General features: G+C 41.0%; 1 protein-coding gene across 14 annotated transcripts; it reads right to left on the bottom strand.

Moving 5' to 3' along the window:
• Nucleotides 1-109: 109 nt before the first annotated feature.
• Nucleotides 110-21826, bottom strand: zmynd8 (zinc finger, MYND-type containing 8). 14 transcript variants are annotated; one of them, XM_034212263.1, is made up of 23 exons: nucleotides 18925-18994; nucleotides 18740-18833; nucleotides 18534-18660; nucleotides 14592-14659; nucleotides 14180-14331; nucleotides 10655-10876; nucleotides 9869-9982; nucleotides 8806-8871; nucleotides 8539-8631; nucleotides 8350-8437; nucleotides 7723-7778; nucleotides 7556-7633; nucleotides 7321-7457; nucleotides 6743-7245; nucleotides 6528-6659; nucleotides 5457-5612; nucleotides 4807-5334; nucleotides 4217-4720; nucleotides 2956-3146; nucleotides 1881-1961; nucleotides 1689-1767; nucleotides 1351-1590; nucleotides 110-814 (listed from the first exon to the last, which is right to left on the bottom strand). In XM_034212263.1, the coding sequence occupies exons 3-23, from the start codon at nucleotides 18611-18613 to the stop codon at nucleotides 642-644; spliced, it is 3741 nt and encodes a 1246-aa protein (XP_034068154.1). In that variant the 5' UTR covers nucleotides 18614-18660; nucleotides 18740-18833; nucleotides 18925-18994; the 3' UTR covers nucleotides 110-641. The 14 variants fall into 14 exon arrangements, with proteins under 14 accessions (XP_034068154.1, XP_034068156.1, XP_034068153.1 ...); XM_034212265.1 differs by lacking the exon at nucleotides 18740-18833 and having other exon boundaries at nucleotides 18925-19038; XM_034212262.1 differs by having other exon boundaries at nucleotides 18534-18833.
• Between the last annotated feature and the right edge of the window lie 1119 nt (nucleotides 21827-22945).

The raw sequence follows: 22945 nt of genomic DNA, 5'->3' as shown, positions 1-22945 counted from the left end.
TTACCAGATGGTATTATCCAAACTTGAGTTTAAGAATGTATTTTCCAACTCACACTATAGTTAAAGCTACGCCATTGGATTGCAAACTGCATTGTAAACATTGAAACCGTTTGTTTAAAATGTTTGTATTTGTTAGTTTCTTTGCAGTATACAGCAGGCAACAATAGAATAACAATACATTAACATAAAATATAAAATAGCAAATGTACAGACGTTTCTGTCAACAGTCTAATCTAACCTCTGGGTGGTCCATTATCAAGGGTTACATTTTTGCAGTTTGAAACTGTTAACACTATGATTATGTTTTGTGACACTCAGGCATGCTCTTAAGATCTGTAAACTGACAGCTCTCCAAAGTTGGTAAATGTGCATGAATGTGCAGTATACATGTTGTAGACTGCCCCCTCTAGTGGTTATTATCTGCTGTCAGTCTTGTTTCCACATTTAAAATGTAACCACTGTGCACTGGGATATGTGAGCCTAAAAAGGCAAACACAAATATAGATATATATTTATATATCAAAAAGGATTTAGATTGCTCCCTCAACAGCCGCTTGAACAGACAAATTTACATCGACATATCTTTATAGTGGAAAAAAAATATCTACACACATTTACATTTTCAAGTATGGAAATCTTGTTTAGGACAAAGTAACAGCAACGTTGTCAGTGCTCTTTTCCATGTCACAGTCTTTGTCTGACGGTGCAGAGACCGGCATTTCTCTCAGAGTGCTCGGGCCTCCAGCCTGCCCTAAACCTTTGTTAGGGAGCTCTGCTGTCGACTCAGCCTCAGGTTCTTGCTGTGGGGCTGTGGCTGAAATAGAACAAAAATGAGGGGAGAAAAAAAACATTACATTTAGGAAAATGTTAGGTGTATTGTTGCCAGTGATTATAGAAGCAAGCAAAGAAAAGGAGACTTTGAGACAGAGATATGAGCAGGCTTATGAAAAAAACTTATGTTAATGTCATCGACTGATACAGAATCAGGTGAATTCTCAAGTAGGTTTACACAAACAAGGAATTTGAGTTGATGTTGATTGAACAAAGGAAGATTACTTAAGTATAACAAGTATTGTAACAAATATAATAAAGTAAAATACATTATTTGTACAATAAATAAGAAAGTAAAACAAATAAAATATGAAAAATGACTGTAAAAAATGTGTGCAGTGTATTAGAATGTAAGTGGAAGAGCTGGGCGGAAGCATTGTGCAGAAATGTGTGCAAAGATTCCCAGTATGAATGTAAGGAATGACACAAAAATGATGCAAGATTGAATATGTGATGTGGCTAAATATAACTCATATGTTGATGTAATATAGACATTGATGGTGCTGGAACATGCTATACCTGACTGCGTGCAGGACTTCATGTGTTCGGGCCAGTGGGCCTGCTGACAGGGGTAATCACAGTAGCTGGTGTTCCAGCAGCAGTAGAAGATGGCCTCCTTCCTGCAGTTAGCACACCACTGTTTCTTCTTGGTCTCGTCCACTGCTTGCTGCTTCTCCTGCTCTGTCTGTTTCTTCACCTCAGTCACAAGCCGCTCTCTCTCCTGTTCCAGACTTTGTCTCATCTCTGCCATTGTAAGCTCTGCATTGAAGTACATATAAACACGATCAAGCAGAAGTAAAAACACCATACAGTTTTGGGGGGAAAAGGCTTTATGCATTGGTCGATGAAGTTCTCACCAAGATTGTGCTTCATTTCTGACAACTCTTGCTGATGGAGCCACTGTAATTTTTCTATTTCGATTCTTAGTCTTCTTATCTGGTTTAAAAACAAAAACAGGGGTTAGGGTACGTAAAGGGCCAAATGCAAAGCCACTGTTATGGTCTGAATAGACAATAGTAATTTCTATTGGGTCAAGAGCAAACACTTACCTCTGCTATTGTATTGCCTGAAGTACTCTTCGAAAGGTCATTGTAGATTTCAGTCATTGTACCTTTGATTGCATCCATTATCTGAAAAGAGTAAATCCTTATATTGCGAAGTCTCATTCAAGAAAAAAGTATTTCATGGCAGGGCATTCAGGGCAGGATTTTTCAAGAAACATCATAGTTCAGAGAATCAAGTTTCTTTTTAAAATCATACATATATAACTTTACTCACTTATTCACTACCCTATGAATCACAGCACTGCCAGCCTTAATGCTTGCAGTGCAGTGATTCATCCACCAGAGGGCCCCAGACAGAGCCTTCACTAGTTTACGTCAGACTAACGTCACCAAGATGGCCGACTCCCTCCCATGCTCCCCCATGATGCTCCCTCCACCTGCCTCTGAATTACCAGCATGCCCAGTTTCACAACAATACTGTATCTAACTCATATCTGCCGTTTTAAGACAAACCAGCATATGATTTAGTGACATAATTTGCAGAGAACCTCTCTTTAAGCCACTGTGAATGTAAAATGCAAACTCTGACCGCTTTTAGCCGTCTATACTGTTCGCTATGGGGAAGTTGTCGAGGGGCCTTCAGGTGTCTTTGAAAGCTCGGAATTGTTTATTATACAGCCATACCAAGCATGTTATTGTAGTCTGAGGAGATCATTCTCCTGCATCTTTTAAACACAACTTGCTTTGATATTTGCAACGGTCATATTTGTACGAAGTTATTATTAGATTATTTCGTAATAATACTTATTTTGGGCAAGATACGATTATGAATGCTGAAGATCCCATGTTTTCAAATAGTAAACATGCATAGCTTCCATAATTACACTATCTTTTGTAAAAACAACAACACAGGCCTTTTTTAAATACCAATTCTTATCTGGTTATTTTTGTATTGTCATCGTCAAACCCAAATTTGTGTCAGAGTCAGAAATATGTAGTTTAAAAGCTAGATAGAATTGACATTCTCTCGTAATTTTCTCTCAGGGCTTTCTTTAATGATCAGCCAGGGCTTAGGCTACTCCAGTAAATGTGGCAAATGTAAACAGATAATTATACTAACTTTATTTGTGTACTTGGCAATGTCTGCAGCTACTTCTGCTGAGGCCGTGGGGATATACACGTCTGTGGCGACTGGTGACGAGGTGGCAGCTGTGCCTAAACTTGACGCTGCCATCATGGCAACAGAAGCTGGACTACTGGTAACCAGGGTGACCATGGATGTGCTGAGGGGAGAGTCTTTTAGTTGAACAGCTGGAATTAGAAAACACAGAAATTCAGATTATTATGGAAAAAGGATGGAGAAATATTTTGCACATTTGTAGAGGAGGGCTGCCTAAAGTGGGTCAAACTAAGTTAATGCAATAGGTGTTTGCTTTTCAGCCCATAGTCCACCAATGAGTTTCTGTTTTGGCCTTTCCAATTGAACATATTTAGGGCACACCTGCTGTGCCCTGTGTAGTCATGGACTCTGACCTGAGTTTCAACAGTCACATTAAAACAGTTACTAAATCAGCCTACTATCACCTAAAGAACATATCTAGGATTAAAAGACTAATGTCACAGCAGGATTTGGAAAAACTTGTCCATGCTTTTATCTTCAGTAGACTGGACTACTGCAATGGTGTCTTCACAGGTCTCACTAAAAAATCTATTAGGAAGCTGCAGCTGATTCAGAACGCCGCTGCTCGAGTCCTCACTGACACTAAGAAAGTGAATCACATCACTCCTGTTCTGAAGTCTTTACACTGGCTTCCTGTGTGTCAAAGAATAGATTTCAAAATACTGCTGCTGGTTTATAAAGCACTGAATGGTTTAGGCCCAAAATACATTTCTGACCTCCTGCTAAATTATGAACCATCCAGATCTCTCAGGTCTTCAGGGACTGGTCAGCTTTCTGTCCCCAGAGTCAGAACTAAACATGGTAAAGCAGCGTTCAGTTATTATGCTCCAAATATCTGGAACAAACTCCCAGAAACCTGCAGGTCCGCTGCAACTCTGACTACTTTTAAATCCAGGCTGAAGACTTTTCTTTTTGTCGCTGCTTTTAATTGAACTATTTACATCTTAAACTGCACTGTAACTTTTATCCATGTATTTTTTCTTTTAATGTTTATTTTATTATCTTTTCTTTTTAATGACTGATTTTAAATGCCATTTTCTTAATGTCTTTCGTTTTTTGTAAAGCACTTTGAATTGCCTTGTGTTGATAGGTGCCATATAAATAAACTTGCCTTGCCTTGTGAAGGGTAAATAGCAGGATTTTCTATTACATGAAGGACTTCACACGGTGATAAGTCATACTTGAAATACGTTTTATCTACCTTTAACAGCCTGTCTGGTCTGATAGCGTGTGCTTTGTGAAGACTGCGGTGCTGAAGAGGAAGATGAGGATACTGCTGTGGAGCCATTCCCTGTGGCCTGTGTTGATGCTTGAGCCTGGCCTTGCTTTGGAGACAACGCCTCTATCTGCATGGTGGCCACAGGTGACTGGTTCTGCTGCTGACGCTGCACCTTCTGCATGTGCCACTTCTGCGAGGAGGTCTGAAACTTGGCGGAGGGATTCCAGACCACCGCTCTCTGCACCACCGGCACCGTCTCTCTGGGCAGCAGAGGACGCTGTTTCTTCAAAGCAGGCGTGGTGGAGGCTGGGGAGGAGGATGAAGAAGAAGAAGGGGGTGTTGCGGTGGCACTGGACACGGGTGCGAGGCTTATGGTTGAGGGAGAGGGAGCAGTGAAGGAGACCATGGTGACAGGGATGGCCATAGGTGAAACACTGGAGGGAGTTGTGCTGTTTTGAGACGGTGTCGATGGGGTCAGGGCTTTACCTACCAGGGAAAGTACCAACATTATTTACCAGTGCCAAAGATTATGTAACGACATGTCACATATGCTAAAAGATAATCACTCTCACCTTCAGATTTACCAACAGATGACTCTTTAAGAGTGGTATGGTCTTTCCTGCTCCTCTTCCTGTCCTTGCTTCCCTGTTCCTCTCCGAGGTCAATAACCAGCTCTCTCTCTGAGTCAGAGTCCTCCACCGGCGGTTTTGCATCTTGTTTTGCCTGCACCTTCTCCCTTAGAGGAGGTGATAGTGGAGTTGCTTTGGTCTTGACAGGGCTCTCTTTTTCAGAATCCGCGCTCGTTTTTTCTCGTTTCGGAGCATCTGATGCTGCTGCACTGGTGTCGCTTTCTGCCGTGTCTGATGTCTCGAGTGAATCGGCTTTACCCTCCTTATCTTGGCTTACAGAAGGTTGATCTTTGCCTTTACTTTTGATAGGCTCCTTCTGGGCGTCATCATTGGAGGCTGCATCCTGACCGTCCTTGGTCTTTTGCTCCTCATCACTGGCATACTCACTGTCACTGGAGTCAGTCTTATCAGAGTCTTCTGAGTCACTGTGCTCCACACTTTTATACACATCAACAGAGATCTCATCTATACCTGCAAAACAAAGAAAGAGGGATATATCACAACGCTATGTTCAGTTACTTAGGAGAGCAATCCTTCTGCTGACTATCAACAACAGAAATTGCTTTTCGTTATTCAATGCATGCTCTACTGACCCAGTTGTGCCTTGCAGCTCTCTATGGTTTTGTCCAAGTTCAGCTGGAAACGGCTCTTGATCTGTCTTTTTGGAGAAGTGAGGACGGGTGTGGCTCCTTGTTTCTGCTGAACCGTTTCACTGAGCTCCTTTAGGTCCATTTCTGCTTTACTCCGATCTAGAAAAACACAACATGAGATTATTCCAAACAGAAATGTATCTGTAGGACTGAAATTCCACCTAGGCCTATACTTCAACAGATCGATTGGTTGATTAACCTTATTTTTTATCTCCTAAATGTACTTAAAGGTCCCATGTCATGGCCATTTCTACTGATCATAATTCCATTGTTGAGGTATATAGATTTACATTGTTCAATGTTCCAAAATCACATTGGTTTCTCATACAGCATCTCTGTATAGTATGTGTATTCACTCTCTGTCCTAAAGGGCTTGTTGGAGCCCCCCCCCCTCCCTATGAGCCCACTGTGCTCTGATTGGTCAGCTCGCCCACTCTGTTATTATGAGTCCACCACCGTTACAGCGGAACATCAGTGATTATGTGTTACAATGGTGTTTGTTAGCAACCAGAAAATGACACCAGTAATGACAAACAGATGAGAATGCTGCGTGGGGTCTGGGTGCCATGTTGGCGGGACGTTGCGGGGCTCGCTGCTGCGAGGAGCGGACAGTGTGAGCTGGGTTACTGGTGTCGTTTCCTGGTTGCTGCGTGGGGTCTGCGAGACAGCGAGACACCGCGAAACTCAGCCTGAACTCAGCCTGAGCACACACACACTCGTAGCCTGGCTGTGAGTTTGTGTGTGTGCTCAGGCTGAGTTCAGGCTGAGAAATCCACGGAGCTGCGGCGGAGAAAAGATAAGGCTGAGTGAGTGTGTGAGGAAGTCCGCGGATTGGCCGTTACGTCACTATGACCAGGAAGAAAAAAATGGAAAAAGAAAAATCTCCAACGAGGCGTTTTGGGGAAGCACAGACAGGTATTTTCTGTGTTAGAGTTTTACTCGCTACAGGGTGTACTTTGAGGGTTTGTGACTCTGCAGACCGTTTACATTTTATAATTGCCGTAAAATATTCACCTAGATTGAGGTTCAGAATGCTTCCTGTGGGCGGCGTCTTCTCCTGCTTGACACTGGGAGCTGGGGAGTGGAATGGTTTAGGGCTGTCCAAGGAACTGCCTGCAGGACATGGTCGAGGATAGGCAGGTGATGCTGTTCAGAGACACATAATGTTAGTCTTTCTTCATTAGACATAACATACTTGTTGCAACAACAACATGCACGTGGTAAGGTACCTGTACAGTCCATGGACTCTTCTCCTGTACTGTACTGGCTGTTTGGAGCCTTTGTCTGGGACTTGTCCGGTGTCTCCTGCTCTGCATCCGAACCAGTATGGGCGGAGGAGTTGGTGCTCATGGGGGATCGAGGCATGTCAGCGAGGGGGAGCCGTCGTCCTGCTGTGCCCCCTCCCACCACTACAGCTGCAGACAACATGGTCCTGGCTAAAGAGATCTTGGGCGATGCCGTCATATCAAAGCTCAGTTTGATCTTCTCCTGTTTCTCAGATTTGATCGAGGCGGATGAGGGGTTGGAGGGATCCAGCAGCATCTGGAAGTTGTTGTCAGGAGTGTATGGTGTCCTGAAGGGGGCATAATTAAACACTCCAAACTTCTTCTTCATGTTCTCCACATAGACCTCCATCTCTTGCATGGCACTGTTGAAGATGCTCTTAGTCTTCTTCACAGAGAAGGGAATCTCTTTGGACATGAGGTAGCAATTGTTTAAAGGAACCCAAGCCCTGAAGGATGAAAACATAAATCAGAAACAAAGCTTGAATTGTGCAAGAGGAACTGAGTAACTGTAGGGCTGATACCTGTCATGCTGACCAAAAAAGCGAGCATCCACTTGTCCGTCTTTGTCCCGCAGAGCTTTAGCAGGCCAGAATGGAAACCCTTTCAGTTTGGCCCACACTAGAGGGTGTGGGTTACTCTGCAGACAAACAGTAAAACACTGGAACTAAGTTGGTGTATTCCAGGGATTTATGTTTAAAAAGCTAAACAATCTGGTGGAATCATAAACAGAAACTTCAAGTCACTCAACTAGCTTACACAAGGCTCACAGAACCAGTTGTCTCTCTTTTGGCAAGCAGACAGGTAGCACTCAGGACAGACTTCAATCTCGTTCATCTATAATTAAAGAGTCAGAAGAAATATGAAATGAAGTTTCAGCACTCGTTTCTGTCAATCAAATATACAAATATTTTCCGAATACTCACCTCGTGTTCACAGATTTTTACTATAACTTTAGCGGTAGCCGTGAGTTTGTGATTGCCTGAAACAAAGACATACATTTATGTTACACAACATCGTTTTTAACAAAACTAATGAGAATTGCAATTAAAAACTGACAATGAACAGTGAATCAGTTGATTTCATTGAAAATCAATTAGACTATTTCATGACATAGTATATGTATCTTCTTATTAAAGAGGCCCTTTTATGCTTTTTGTGGTTTTCCCTTTCCTTTAGTGTGTTATATGGGTTTATACATTCCCCTCCTGCCTGAAACACATCCATTGAACTCCTTTCTTTACTTACGAATCATATTCGCTTCTATTGGCTAACGCTCCCACACATTGTACGTGATAAGAGGCGGGACATCTCTAAGCGTTGGACTGATCACAACAGAGCCGGCCAGCTAACCAATCAGAGCAGACTGGGCTCCAGTTTCAGACAGAGGGTGAAAAGAGGTGCTGCAGCACAGGCAGTATGAGAAAAATAACGACCTTTTGAACTTTAAAGCATGGAAACATGTCCAAGCAGAGGCACAAAATACAAATATGAACCGGTAAATTAGCATAATTGGGCCCCTTTAAATATGGTTTCCACACAATGAAACATACCTCCATTGTATATAATACAGTTGTGCAAAATCCATTTTGCATCTGCCAAGAAGGCCTCTGTGCAGCCATACATTTTCTTTTTAATATTCTGCGGTGCAAAAAGGAAAGATGGGGCCCGACTGACAACACTTTCAAACATTGCTAAATTCATATTATCGAAGATACATTTGTAACAGCTTGTGGGTTTACCTTCTCAAGTGTGCAAAGGTCCATAGGGTGAAAAATGTACTCGGCGTAATCTGGATGTTGTTCAAGAGAGACAGGTTTCTGGAAGGGTTCAGTCTATAGAAGTGAATAAACAGAGAAGAGAATGAAGGAAACTCTTACTGCTCAACCTTCCCCTCTACCACACATGCTACTACTAAAAGAAAATCTACAAGCTGCTTCAAACAAAAGGAGGAAAACCAGTGGAGGAAAAAATCATGACGGGGTCTTGTTAGTGGTGTAATTGATTACCCAATTAAAAGTCTTTCTCTGCGTGGAAGCTGCATGGGGGGTGCGAGATGACAAGCGCGGATGATCCTGAAAGAGAGTGAGAGGGGGCAGCTGTATCCTCAGCACCAGCTAGCATGTTCATGGTTTCCAGCTATGACAGGCTCATTATAGTACAATCACTGCGATTGTTAGTTCTGTTATTAGAAATATTGCACATGCAAAGTAATAATATATAATCATGCAATATTGATATGAGGACAGGTAGCACGTCAGGCTGCAGATCTTTACATCTAGCACGACTAAGGGGAATATGATGGGTATATAAGCAATCTAAAAATACAATTTTGTCCAGAAAACAACACATGCCAATATCTAAAGGGCCTGTGTCCACATGGCGCCTTTTTCAATTGTTCTCAAAGGAGAGAACAGATGGCATTCAGTTGCCTTGAGGAAAAGTGCTGCACCCAGCGTTTGTTTTTCTTAGCTTACCGCCATTTTTGTGATGCCACTGCTTGTAGTTGAAAACATTAATCTTTTCCGAAAAGCACTAGTGCAGAAATTGGAGGAGAAGCTTTAATGGCCAGAAAGAAGAATCTTAACAAATCATCCAGTGGATTTTGCTGCCGGTTGTGTGATTTTTGTATCGCCTTAAAGTCTTCATCCTCCTTGCTTTACAGCTATCAGACTGAGCAGTGACAAGTTCATTAAGACTAACAATATAAGGAAGCAAATTCCGGTCGTTGTTAAAATACGTAGTCGCCCAAATTGATAAGAAAAAGCAAGGAGGTAAAGCTGGTGAGTCTTACAAAAGCGGTGATACCTAGTTGAGATATTGCTGTCATAGAAACAAGCTTTTCCGATGAAATGCTGGAGGAAGCTCTGACCAGCTCCCTGCTAGCCCCTTTCTGCTTAAAAAAGCACTATGTGGACACAGGGCCTAAGTGATCAATCTGAATGTAGAATTAGAAAAAGGCAGAAATGAGAATATACAGTATACCCCATCTGTAATTAGACATTGCCACAACACAATGTAATCAGTTTGGTAGCATCAATTCACTATGAACAGAGGGAACAGAGTACTTACACCTGGCTGTTTCATCTTCTGAAGGGCAAACTTTAGTAGGTATGACAGCTGCTCTATAGTGAGCATCATCATGGCTTTGCTCTGAGTCTCTATACACTCAGCGACTGTTATTTTCTGAAAGACATCGAGAGAAAAACAGGCGCTTTCATCACTTGACTCCAAACGTACTGCTATTTCAACAGGCTCTGACTTAAGGCTTTGAAACTTGTTTTTTACACTTGTACACAATGTAATGAAGTACATTTACTCAAGGATTGCACTTAAGTACAATTACATAGGTACTTGTATTTTCATTTTACGCTACTTCGTAATTCTACTCTACTACATTTTTGGGAGCCAAAATTGTAAATTTTTCTCCACTACATTTATCATTTAGCTTTAGTTACTTCATATAATTGGATTTATAGCTAATCAAAATATATATGACAACTTAAAAATAAACATTGACAGACAAGTATAGATGAAACTATATAGCGGCAGTATACAAAGACATTACAGTTCGCTCCACATTTACCTGCTGGGATAGACACATTCATGCATAGATCATTATAATTCAGCAATTGAATATGAATAATTCTAAAATGGGCCATTATGCTTAACGAGTACTTTTACTTTAGGAACCAAAGTATATTTTGAGGCCAATACCTTTGTACTTTTACTTAAGTATGATTTTGAATGCAAGACTGTCACTTTTAAGAGTACATTAACAGTTTAATATTGCTACTTTAAACTTAAATATAAAATCTGAGCATTCGTCCAACACGATACACACTCCTGGGCGAGTACCTCACACTCCGGACAGAACCAGTCCCCCTCTGGCTCTGCGGGCAGTTTGAGGCACTTGGCGTGGTAAACCCTGGGGCAGAGCTCACAGCAGAGCACCTGGCCCTCGCGGTGGCACAGCCAGCAGTAGAAGTCATTCCTGCCGTCCTGCGGTACAACATCAACAGGGTCTGAGGTGAGTGCTGGCTGCTTCACATAGTAAAAGGGACCATGTCTTAGTTCTGACTGCAATGCGGGCAAAAGAAAGACAAAGTTGGGGAAGGTCAAAATCAGGTCAGAGGTTAGAGAAGCCAAGCACACGTGCACAGTATCAACAAAAAAAGAAACATATCCAAAAGTTAATACTGCTGTTGTTGAGCCATGATAAGTACATGTGGCAAACGATAACTGCTAGTTGATAAGATGAGACATTTAAAAAGGGGCCCTATTATGCTTTTAGGGTTTTCCTTTCCTGTAGTGTGTTATATAGGTTTTGTGCATGTACAGTAAATGGTCTGCAAAGGCTAAAATCCCAAAGACAATTAGCATAATAGGGCCCCTTTATTAAAAGTCAACATAATGTTTTCCTTGTGATGGAAATGACCTTAAAGACAACAACTCTGGATATTTATCAAATGCTCCTTTCTGTTTAGGAGGGTAAACATTTCTGACGGGCTCCTTTAAACTGGCAAAGGCTCCCGTAGTTACAGTTCCCACTAATCATTTACAAAGTTTAGCTTAATGTGCCAATTGGGAGATACCAGCAATCATTGACCGACTGTGCATTTGTGAACTGTTTTACACTCAAAGGAAATACACTTTTTCATATTGCAGATATTCTTACTAAAATAATAATAACGTCAACAAATGTGTTAAAATTAGAGTTGCATAGATTATTTATTAGACGTCAGAAAACAAATTAAAATACTATTAGTATTAAATTAGAACAACTACGTAAAGATGTACAGCAATAATATGTATTCCTATGGAAGACAATCCCAAACATAAAACTCTAAAATACATTTTAAAATATCTCTCTAATAAGCTGTAGTTCCCTTTCTTGAGATGTTGTAATAATATCACAACATCTAGCCCTGGATTTAATCAGGAGTAAGATTTCAAACAGCTGGAACTAAACAGTGTGTATTAAAGACTTTCAGACACATGAGAAAAAACATCAAATGTACAACAACCATAAACAACCGAGACATCTCAAGGCAGCTTAAATATCTGTGAAATGGAAAGAAATAGCTCTGCCTCAATTTCACTGATGCCAGTTTAGAAATGATATTAACAGGACACAATATCACGGCATAGAGTAAAGATGAAAGTCAGTTGCAGAAGAAGCTACATTTAGATGTTGCACAACTCATTTAAAGATGGAATAGGTAATTTTGGAGAAACCAGCTCGAGTGCGCTAGAATTTGAAAATACACAGCCGAAAAAAATCTGCCACTTCCTTACAGAGCCCCTCCTCCAACACACACGAACGCGCACATGACCAATGAGGGCACGAGATAAGTTTGTGCACAGATGGAAGGCTGACAGGCAGGTAGGCCATCCAGTTACTTTAGCCGGGCCGGCTAAAATGATTGGTCGTGCTTTTTACAGCGCCACAGCTTCCACAGATGACATTTTTTAATGGATTTATTGTCAAAGCATTTCATGTATTCATTGCTATCGGGATGTTAAGAGCATTCCATGGAGTATAACAAAAAGTGTTTCTGAAATAAATGACACACCCCACCTTTAAATGAAATGAATTTTATTTAAAAACTTCCCATCCGCCCCAATGGAGCTGCTAAGTGTCTGAAAGTTCAGATTGTAATCATACTGGGGAGTTTCCAGGTGTTGATGAGTGTAACCGCACCTAATATGTGTTGATGTGGCACAGGGCATTACTAAAGAAGAGCATTCATGTCCCATCAGTGAAACTCTCCTAAACTAAACTTTAAATATTGACCCAGTATGAATGACTGATCAAACAGGAGCAGTAACTGCACCCATGCTGCTGATCCTATCAGTGAGCCTGCATTTATGATCTACTGAGTTTGAGGGTATGAATGTGGCAGCCTTTATTTATTTTGTATTGAATTGGTAAATGTGGCAGTTACATCAGAAACAATATAAACGCAAATTGTTTTACATTTATCTTTAACAGAATTTGTATCCTGTTGTTCACCATAAAGGATGTTGCTATCTGGCATCTCCAGACGAGAAAGCACTTCTGGGTTAAGAAAAATACGATCAAAATCAAAGACAATGAAACTAGCTGCTGACTACGTACAAATGTCACTATTCATCACGACTCGACTACTGCAATAGCATCCTCTACGCCGGCATCCCATCCAACCTCCTCAATAAACTCCAACATATCCAGAACTCTGCTGCCCGCCTCCTCACCCACACCCGCTCCCGAGACCACATCACTCCCGTCCTCCAGAACCTCCACTGGCTCCCCGTCCGTCAAAGAATCAACTTCAAAGTCCTCCTGATTACTCACAAAGCCCTCAACAATCAGGCCCCCCCCTACCTCACAGACCTGCTGCACCACCACACCCCTTCCCGCTGCCTCCGCTCATCAGAAGCCGACCTCCTATCCATCCCCACCCGCATCAATCACCGGACCTGGGGGGACAGAGCCTTCTCCGTCGCTGCCCCCTCCCTCTGGAACTCACTCCCCCAACCCATCAGAGACCGCACTGACCTCACCACCTTCAAAACACTCACAAAAACTCACCTCTTCAACCTGGCTTTTAATGTGTGATTGTTTTTGTATTGCTTGATTTTAATTTGACTTTAACTATATATGTATTTGTTGTTCCTTTCTTTTCTTTTCACTATATCTGTAAAGCGTCTTTGAGCACCTGTAAAAGCGCTAACAAAATAAATCTATTATTATTATTATTAATGTAGAGTTCAGTCAGTAAAAAATAATGCTAAAATAAAGTGCTGCGAATGTTTTCTCAAACTGTCTGTTTAGGCTCATATTTGTGTAAGATTTCAACAGATTTTTGTATTGACAATAACAACAACAAAATACATTAAAACTGAAAAGAATGTTTGAAAAATGCAAAAACTAATATCCATTTGGATGAATGGCCATCAAGTGAAAGGTACCCCTCAATAACAAAACATATGTTTACTATAGCTTAATATTTATCAACTTTAATCACTGAAAAGAACACTGACTTGCTCACCAAACAATCAATGTAAATATCCTCTTGGATATGAATAGTTTGGGATGTTTTAGGCAGCATCACACAGTCCCATGTTTAGGGAGAGAACAGTACTCTTAGTTTCAGACAACTTCGACCTTTGGCGGATACATTTAAACGTTTCACATTAGGGGCAAGAATCAAAATGTTTTTTTGTGATTTGAGTGAACTGACCTTTTACGACAAGTGCATTAACTCTGTGTGTTTCAGGTGTTTTGATTAAGGAGCTTGCTTAATCAATCTGAAGAGTTGTTGTCTATTGTAAGTGTGACACTTATCCCATTGAGCTGAGAGTGAAGCAGGTTTAAATCCCGTGTCAGGTGATCGTTACCTGGTCTTTGCCGCTGCTCACCGCACCGGGTTTCTTCTTCTTTTTGGTGGGGCAGGGGGAGGTTTCAGCAGAGGAGTGACCGTTGGATGAGTGAGAGGGACTCGATATCTTTCGTTTGTGGGTCACCCGTTCTGCTGATCCAGAGTCTGAAACTGCAGACAGAGGTCAAAGATTACACAAACCAAGGAGGGCTCTCTGGTGGCCTACTTAGAGCAGGAAACAAATACCAGAAATGACACCACATGTTTCCTGCACTCTCAGTCAGGTTGGAGCCAGTTAGCACAGTGAGTTGAATAGTATGTCAAGTAAAACCAAGACAGGCACATCTGAACCACTTTACACAATAATGCATCGCCAGTATAGAAACAGAGCTTTGCTAACCTATCAAAAACCAACTTGTATATGTTCTTACCTTTGGATCTCGTGGAAATCTCCATTTCTTCTGATGTAATTTCAGTTTTCTCCTCTTCCTCTGCCACACTGATGCAGAAAACATCAAACATGTATCAGTCACACCTCACCAACAGCTGAAGATGTATCTTATTTATAACTTGTGCTATATATAATTAAGTTAAAAATGTGTTTGAAATGGTTCCTTAGGACAACTTGCTAAGAGTTAAGTGGTACACTCAAGTTGGGGTTAAAGAGGTTAGCCCATGTCTTACTGTCAGTTGTCTGCTACACTTTATCCTATGAAAGCCAAAAGTCCACCCCCCAAAATGATGTACTGCGTCTTAAATGCGTGCAGCATCACAGTTTATAAGCCTCGCTAACTACTCGAATTGAAGGCCAATTGAAATATCCAACTATTTGATCAATATTTCATTTTCCAGGTTAAAAGTTTCAGTTTTTAGAGTTAAATCGGAGCATCAAGAACACAACTGATTGTCTGGCAAAGTGCAGAAATCGCCAAGATATTGACCTCCAGTTGGGTGATACATTAGTGTAAATGTAAATGCTATATGAGCTTTTTTATTAAACAGTCTCACATAGTTCCTCAAATATTTCCCTTGGTACAATGGGGTTTTTCTAGACAAGAAAGGCTTGTGCTCCTTGACAGTGATATCATTCTGTTTAGAGTGAGGGTGTTTGGATGGGAACAGAGTTATCTTAAAGCGCTCAAAAACATTAAATCGCATCTTCAAACTACTTCTGACAAAGTTTCCTGAAACCACACCATAGGTCAAAAAGGCGTAGACTGATAAATGAAGCCATTGTGACCGTTTCATTTTTCACAATCATTTTTTTGTGACAAGTGACTCAGATTCTTGTTTTACGAGCGCTGTGTGCAGTTCAATAAAACACATTGCTTCCAACGTGCTCTACTCTGCTGAATGTAACATAATATCAATAAAGACATTTTAAGCTTTTAAGCTAAATAGATATAGCATGAAAACAGCTGGAAAGAGTCTGCAAAATGCCAGAAACATAAGAGCCAGACACTACAGGAACACGATAGAACAGAATTCTGTTTAGACATCTCTCAAATGTTGATATCTAAAACACAATTAAAGTAAAAAGATAACCAATACTAGAGCAAAGACAGCTCAATGTGCAAGGCCGTTGTCCAATCTTAAACTGCAGGCACTCTTCTCCACCAACCACAGATCTATAAATAGTAAACATGACACACAACACAGTAGAATCTGCGTCTGACATCCAGCGAGGGAAAAAAGACTTCCCTGTTGTTTCAAAACACTCATGTAATATTCATTGAGCAAGTGACCTAATAAAGGAGAGCATACCATTATGGATTGCACAATCAAATCCCCATTTCTGAGGAGAAACATTTCCTGGAAATTCAAGATACACTTAGTGCTGTGAAACACCTTCTTTTCTAAATCCGCCCAACAGGTTAATTCGGTATCAGTCCAACATCATTCACCTTGGTTTCCAGGCACACTCTTGTCGAGCCTATTACTGTTGCCATTTTCTCTGACGCCACAGCAGTAGCACCTTCCTCACTGTCTCATATTGCCAATTCCTGTTTTTCTTTCTACAGAGGTAAGGCACCATTTGGATGTATTGTGTGAAAAACAGACTGAAAACAGAAATACTGCTGCCATTTGAATAATCTTGGCTACCCCTCCTGCTCCTCAATCACTAAAGGAGGATGAAGCATGAGACAGGAACACAGCACATCTGCAGAGACAGACAGGAGTGCACTGCTATGGTTTTACTGGCCTTCTCATCTAACGTGTCTGGACATCCTCTGACAACAAACCCTCTCAACATCCTGTCCTGTCCAGGGCAGGAAATACAGCAAGAAAAGACAAAGAGAAAGACATGGACGGTCACATAGGCGGATATCAATAGTGTCCATCCTGAGAAAAACATTTCAAAATCAAAGACCCACAGAGGACACATTGTTACCTCCTGACACAACCCTCTCCACACCCACTATTACCACAACACCCATGCTTCAATGAAGGAAATGAACAGCATACCTTTTTTTCCTTACTCACACACAGATTCTTCAGCTTATTCTTTAATCTTTTTCAATTATTCAGGGCGTTGGGGGGATGAGGGAAAAGATGGGTCCAGGTTTCCCAGAAGGCCTTCTCTCCCTGCTGCTCTCTCCTGCAATTGTCAATCTTTAACCTCGGCTGCAGGCTGCCGATTGGCTTGAGCGCCACACGGAGGCGCCTGATTGGGTGCTCGGCTCGGTGTGCCACACGGGCTCCCTTCTCCCCGCTCTCCTCAGCCTCAGTGCTGCAATGCAGAGAGGACTGCTCCTGCTAAAAAGCCTCCTCAAAACCCAGGCTCCCGCTGCCTTTAAAGCACATACGGACATTTAGCAGTCACTCATGTAAGATGCCGCTCTACGGGCTTGACAGGGAGAGGATCAGATTCCCTCCCTCACTGTGCTCTCAGCCAGTGTATCTGTATGGCATCCATTTTGAACACTCTCTCTCTCTCTCTCTCTCTTCTCCTCTCTCTCTCTGACCACTGTGCGCACCGCACACAAACAGCACGTACACACGACACAAGTCAAATCTGCTGTAAAAGACCTCATGCGGCTTATTATGTGGCCCAGCATGTTGATATGCAGCATGGGCCTGATGCTGGACACAAAGACAGGACTGGAAATGTCACAGGCCTCCCAGACAGCATGGAGGGACTAAACCCCTCCCTCCTTCTCCCCCTCTCTTTCGCTCTCTCTGCAATGCTTCTTCAACATATCCTGTCTCATAATCAATACCTGCCTGGAGACTTGAGTGTGAGCACCAACAAGACGGCATTAACATGAATTAGAAAATGAGAGGAACGCCATGTATTTTCCCATCATCTGTGAGATCTTTTGCATTTCTTTTAATCACCATTGAGCAGGATTTTTTTTTTTTAAATGCACAGAATTAAAGCACATTGGTTTATATTCAGTGCAATAGAAGTATCCCTCATCACATCCAGGCCAAAATGTCAAGGCCAACTACATTAACTACGCAGTTCCAAGAAGGTCAAAAGGTGGATATTAAATACACACACCAAACTGAACAGGCCGTCTGTGTCGGTTTACCCCAATCCTCACACCATAGTTGAATGAAGGGATTAGACAAATTACCCAGCACCATTCACAAAACACTGAGGGGGGGATTTGCTGTTTCAGTCAATGCTCCTGGACTCTGGTCAAGCAACATTATGTGCGTCATTATATACAGGCTATAGTTTCCTTTGGTTATATATAAAACACAGCATTTGTCATCCACTAAGAATAACAAACAGATATGCCCTATTCCACCTGGAATATATCCAATTCAGGAATAAACGACAATCTTGATACACTGGCAGAAAGACACAATTAATAACTACATTAAAAAAAATCTGATTCATGCACACAGGAAACTGACATGAATACATGGATAAACAGAATCTAACCTGGTCGACTTCAAACAGGTTTTCAAGCCTCTCTGGATGAGATGAGGTTTCTATGCAGAGCCTTTTCAGAGGAAGTCCTTCCCTTCTTCTTTCCTTCTTTCTCACATACAAATACCCAGTGTGCTTGGAGCAGAGGGACAGAAAGGGGAAGCTCTCTAAAATGGCTGACACTCGGTAGCAGAGAACAACACTGGGAGGCAGTGCACAGGCAATTCCTCCAACCCTGTGAGAAATAATCTGCTACTGCATATTTACTCCTAGATATTTTTGGAAAACCGGTGAGCGGCTTACAGGTTTAGGCCTGTTCAAAGTATGATTCGCCAGGTAAATTATGTAATTGTGGTGAGGTGAACTTGGTGTGTGGCGTAGAATCATTTACAATCTGTTTTTTATTCCCATGTTAGTCTGGTAAACAATTGCTGCCTTGCTCTCGCTCCAGTCTGAGGCCTAAATTAAACTTGCTGTGCTGTCAGTTTACCATCTGTTAATTCCTCTGGGGACTCCCCTCTGCACTGCTCCCTGTCTCTGCCATCCTGGATCCCTCACCAGGCCTGCCATGTTGACCGCATATAGGCCAGGGCCAGCCACAAAACCTCTTTTATGATCTTGACAAAAGAAAAAGCAGATTAAAGTCAGTGTTCTATGAATGTACAATGACCTTACACTTGACCTGTGACCCCCTACCGTCCTGTTAGCAGACACTGTACCATGCTATGCTCTCCTTTAAAGCTCCACTCCTATGCTGTGGGGTGACAAATGATCTTCCCCCTCCCCCAGTCTGTCAGAGAAACCTGTATTATTACCCAGGCACACACACAGTAGCTGGTGCCTTATCAAGAGATGTGTGAAATAATAAAAATAAGGCTTACCTCTGTGGATGCATGGCTACAAAACTCTGTGTGATATACAATGCTTATTTAAACATGGAGGACAGCCCTGTCAGCCCTCACCCTGCTCAGAGCACAGCCACGGCTCTCCAAGCTGTCCGACACAGTGCTCTGATAGAAGGCGCGCAGAGACTGGCCGCACATGCCGACAGAATGAAAGGCAGCTGCTGATTGGCTAGTGCATTTCCTGGCTGCTTGTCTTTTGTTCAGCACAGGCAAGCTCATACGCAGTACTCAGAGCAAGAGGAGCTAGGCCCAAATAAAAAAGTCAGCCTCTGTACACATATCAGTTACTATTAGGACTGTATAACGCTGTTGTTGTTTCAGTTATAAAGAAGGCCTCTGGTGTAAGGGAAGTCAGCAGATGTGCACACAAAGAAAGGCCTGTGGCTGTTTTCCTAAGGAGTCTCAATAGTTCTCAACCTCAATCAACCTTTATGGGAAATATTAATACACTGCTTAACAAATAAAGGCAATGAGTAAACAGACGCTAAATGGAGTGTACTGTGTCTCCTTGGCCTATAAAGGTTTAACAGCAAGGTCGGAAATGCAGACTGAATTAGTCATGTGATTTATCTGACGCTTGCTTTTGAACTGATGTGATCTCATGGTAACAATGTGGTTCCGCATAGACAAGATTACGCTGTTAAAGCAACAGTGACTTTCAGTTTTTTATATATCATTTCAACAGGATTCAGCAAGATCATCAAAGAAATGTGTGGTAACTCAGAAAACATTGTTGGCACAGTCCTCTTGCACTATATTAGGGACTTCTTGTCTTGATTTTGTTTGCCTAATCTTTAGATCTTTTTTAATTACAGCTGAGTTTGCTTTTGATTGAATGAATTTCCCATAAGTCAAGGAGGATGTTTATTAATTGCAAATGTTAGCAAAGCTTTTATAATCTTTTCCTGTTGTTCAAAATGGATGCTATACATCGAGGTGTCTTTTAATTCAAAAACGTTTTTATCTTAAGTATTTTATGGTGTTATAATTGATTTACTCACATATGCAAAGTGTGTGCAGCTCCCATACACGTACCAGAGAAACATCTAGAAGCAGGGAGGACTTAGTGTGAGAGATATGTATGCTGATTGTCTGAAGATGAGCAAAGCAATATAAATGTATTATTCCAACATTATAACCATAAAATAAAATGCATGCAATATCAAATGATGTTTGATTGCACATTTGGAAAAAAGTAGCAAATAACATGACAATGGCAACATTATGTCTACATTTAGGTAAGACATTTAAAAGATGCTACCTGCATACAGATTAGCCGATGATCCTTTTCATATCTCTTAAAATCTATAGAATTATTTAATAAATGCGTCTCCCGAGGACTGGTCGTGGTTGAATGCACATTGTGAATATTTAATGGGGGTACCAGTATGCCATCGATCCAACATCGATCAGCAGAATATGTTATGCATCACTTGTAAAGTCACACTATGGTGGGTTGATTTGTTTGAAGGGAAAAACAAAAATGATTGTGTCTCTGTAGCTAAAACATTGTGAGATGGAATGCATTGTTACACTTGGCGATAATGCTAATTGCACTCTGCTTTTTGTAATTTATAAAATGTGACTGCTGTGAAAAAGTCTGCACTGCTCATTTGCCTGTGGCCTCTCCTGCTAAAGGGTGAAAGACAGCAGTGGCCTCTTGTGGGGAAACTCATAACAGCTCAGTGCACACCAGCCCAGGGATTCTCAAAGGTCAATAGCAAGAAATTAGGCTGTATATATAAAGAAGAATCACCAGATAAATAAGAATCCACTGTGGAAAAAGGCTTTCAGATGTGTTGACATTATAAGCAGGGGATGCATATGAGTGTACAATGTAGGATGGAGTATAATGGTTTAAGCCTGCTTCCATGTATTCCCTCAATAGGATAACAGTTTGAACTGACTGTTAGACAGAGGTGGAAGAAGTACTCAGATATTTCACTTCAGTAAAAGTATAGTATCAGAGTGAAGGAATACTCTGTTACAAGTAAAAGTCCTGTATTCAAAATGTTACTCAAGTAAAAGTACAAGCCTCTAAATATACTTAAAGTACCAAAAGTAAAAGTACTCTTTATGCAGATCGGCCCATTTCAGAAAAATATAACTTTCAGAAGGACTATCAGCTAAATGTACTTCAGTATCAAAAGTGAAAGCACCTGATATGCAGAATGCACAATATTATGTTATTATGGTTATTACATCTAAGAGCATTTTAGAATGTAAATTGGTCAATACTATGTAGATTAATATAACATTACTGCAATATACCATATCAGCTTATTATGTGTCGCTATATGAAATAAATAACTAAGTGTTAAATAAATGTAGTGGAGAGAAAAGTAGAATGTGTGCCTCTACATTGCAGTGGAGTATAAGTATAAGGTGGCATTAAATGGATAGACTCAAGTAAATCATAAATATCTCAAATTAAGAACGGTACTTAAGAAAATATACTTAAGTTACTTTCATCCACTGTCACTAGGCTACCACTTAGCCTATTTGGTTTAGCTAGCTTCTCCACGGCTGTCACTAAATTGCAGGTACACCTTAAAAACGTGTACCGAAAACAAAATAAACAAGAAATAAACGTGGGGAATGTTTTCACATAAGTTAATTTTTACATTTCTTGCCAATAAACGTCAACATCTTCACACCTGGCTTGTAGTTAATTAGCTAGTGAGTTAGCTTCAGGTAACACTTAACAGGGAATATTAGCAAAGGACGTCATGACAAATCACACTAAGCCTGTACTTTAACCAGATGTTTAAACTTATAACTGTGGTGACACAGCACATATAACATCATCAGGTTATATATATATTATGTCACCTTAGTCAGGCTCCACTTTTAGTTTATTTGGTGTCCATCCTGCAGAGCGGTGTTGTTCTGAAGTGGCCGGCTGGTAATGAGGCCTGCTGTCCCCAAGATGGCGCCCAAGCCAGACTTTGCCTACTCAGGTGATTCCTGGAAAATCTTCACGTGTTCCTTTTGATTCAATGCCATATCATATGGCTTTATGTAAATGTATTTTTAATCATTCTTCTTTCATCTTTATCTCAACGCAGATACCTTGAAATCTGGTCACTTTCTTTGCCTATAATTAATTATTTATTTTTCATTGACATTTACCAGAGCTGCTATTAAAAAATCAATAGTTTAACATGCAAAACGCTATTTAAAGCAAACTGTGTCTACACCCACATCTTGAAACTATATAGCCTACAAATAAAAATGATTGTAAGGTCTTGCTTTAGTGCCTTGTATTTTTCTGAGGTATGAAACAGATTGTATTTATCGTTTTATTCGAAAGAGGACTGTTTTTTTTAATTTGCATTATTGAATTATTGATTATATGAAATGGAAAAGTATGTTACTATCCTTTATCAATAAAAGCATTTGACAAAAATATATTCTTTAGGTATAACTGTGTTTTTAGTTGTTTTCTACTGATTTTCTTTTTTATAAGTAATGCAGGGAAGCCAGAGGAACTATATCAATGATTTATTTGTATAGCAGATAACCCTGCTAACTGTAAACAACCATTAGAACGCCCCGAGCAACTCATAAACAAAGTGTATTACTGATCTTTAAACATTGTAGAGGCACCATGTCATGGTAATTTGGGGTTTTAAATGCAAAACACTTTATTGTCATATTGCTTTAATGGTTATATCTAATAATGCAAGATGTTTGTGTGTGCTGTTGTATTGTATCTGCAGAGAAATTGGGGGATGGGAATGGGTTTAGAGTAAAGAAAGGCATGCTGTTAGCTGTTTGCAGGTAAACTAATCTGAATACATTAATGATTATGGGGCTATCTCCTGTCCTTTCAAACGGTTATCTCCTGTCCTTTCAAAGTAGAGAAGCTGAGTAGGGAGGGGGGATGGGATAAAGTGTCTCACACTCTTTGAGGGGGAGGTCAGTTTGCCATGTTTTGTGGGGGAAGGGGCACAAACACAGAGGGCCACCGGGCCCCTCTTTGGGTCTCCATGGA

Source organism: Gymnodraco acuticeps, unplaced genomic scaffold (genome assembly GCF_902827175.1).
Source record: "Gymnodraco acuticeps unplaced genomic scaffold, fGymAcu1.1, whole genome shotgun sequence".
Lineage (NCBI taxonomy): Eukaryota > Metazoa > Chordata > Actinopteri > Perciformes > Bathydraconidae > Gymnodraco > Gymnodraco acuticeps.
The sequence above is the reverse complement of the archived record's forward strand: the minus strand, read 5'-3'. Positions and strand labels throughout refer to the sequence as shown.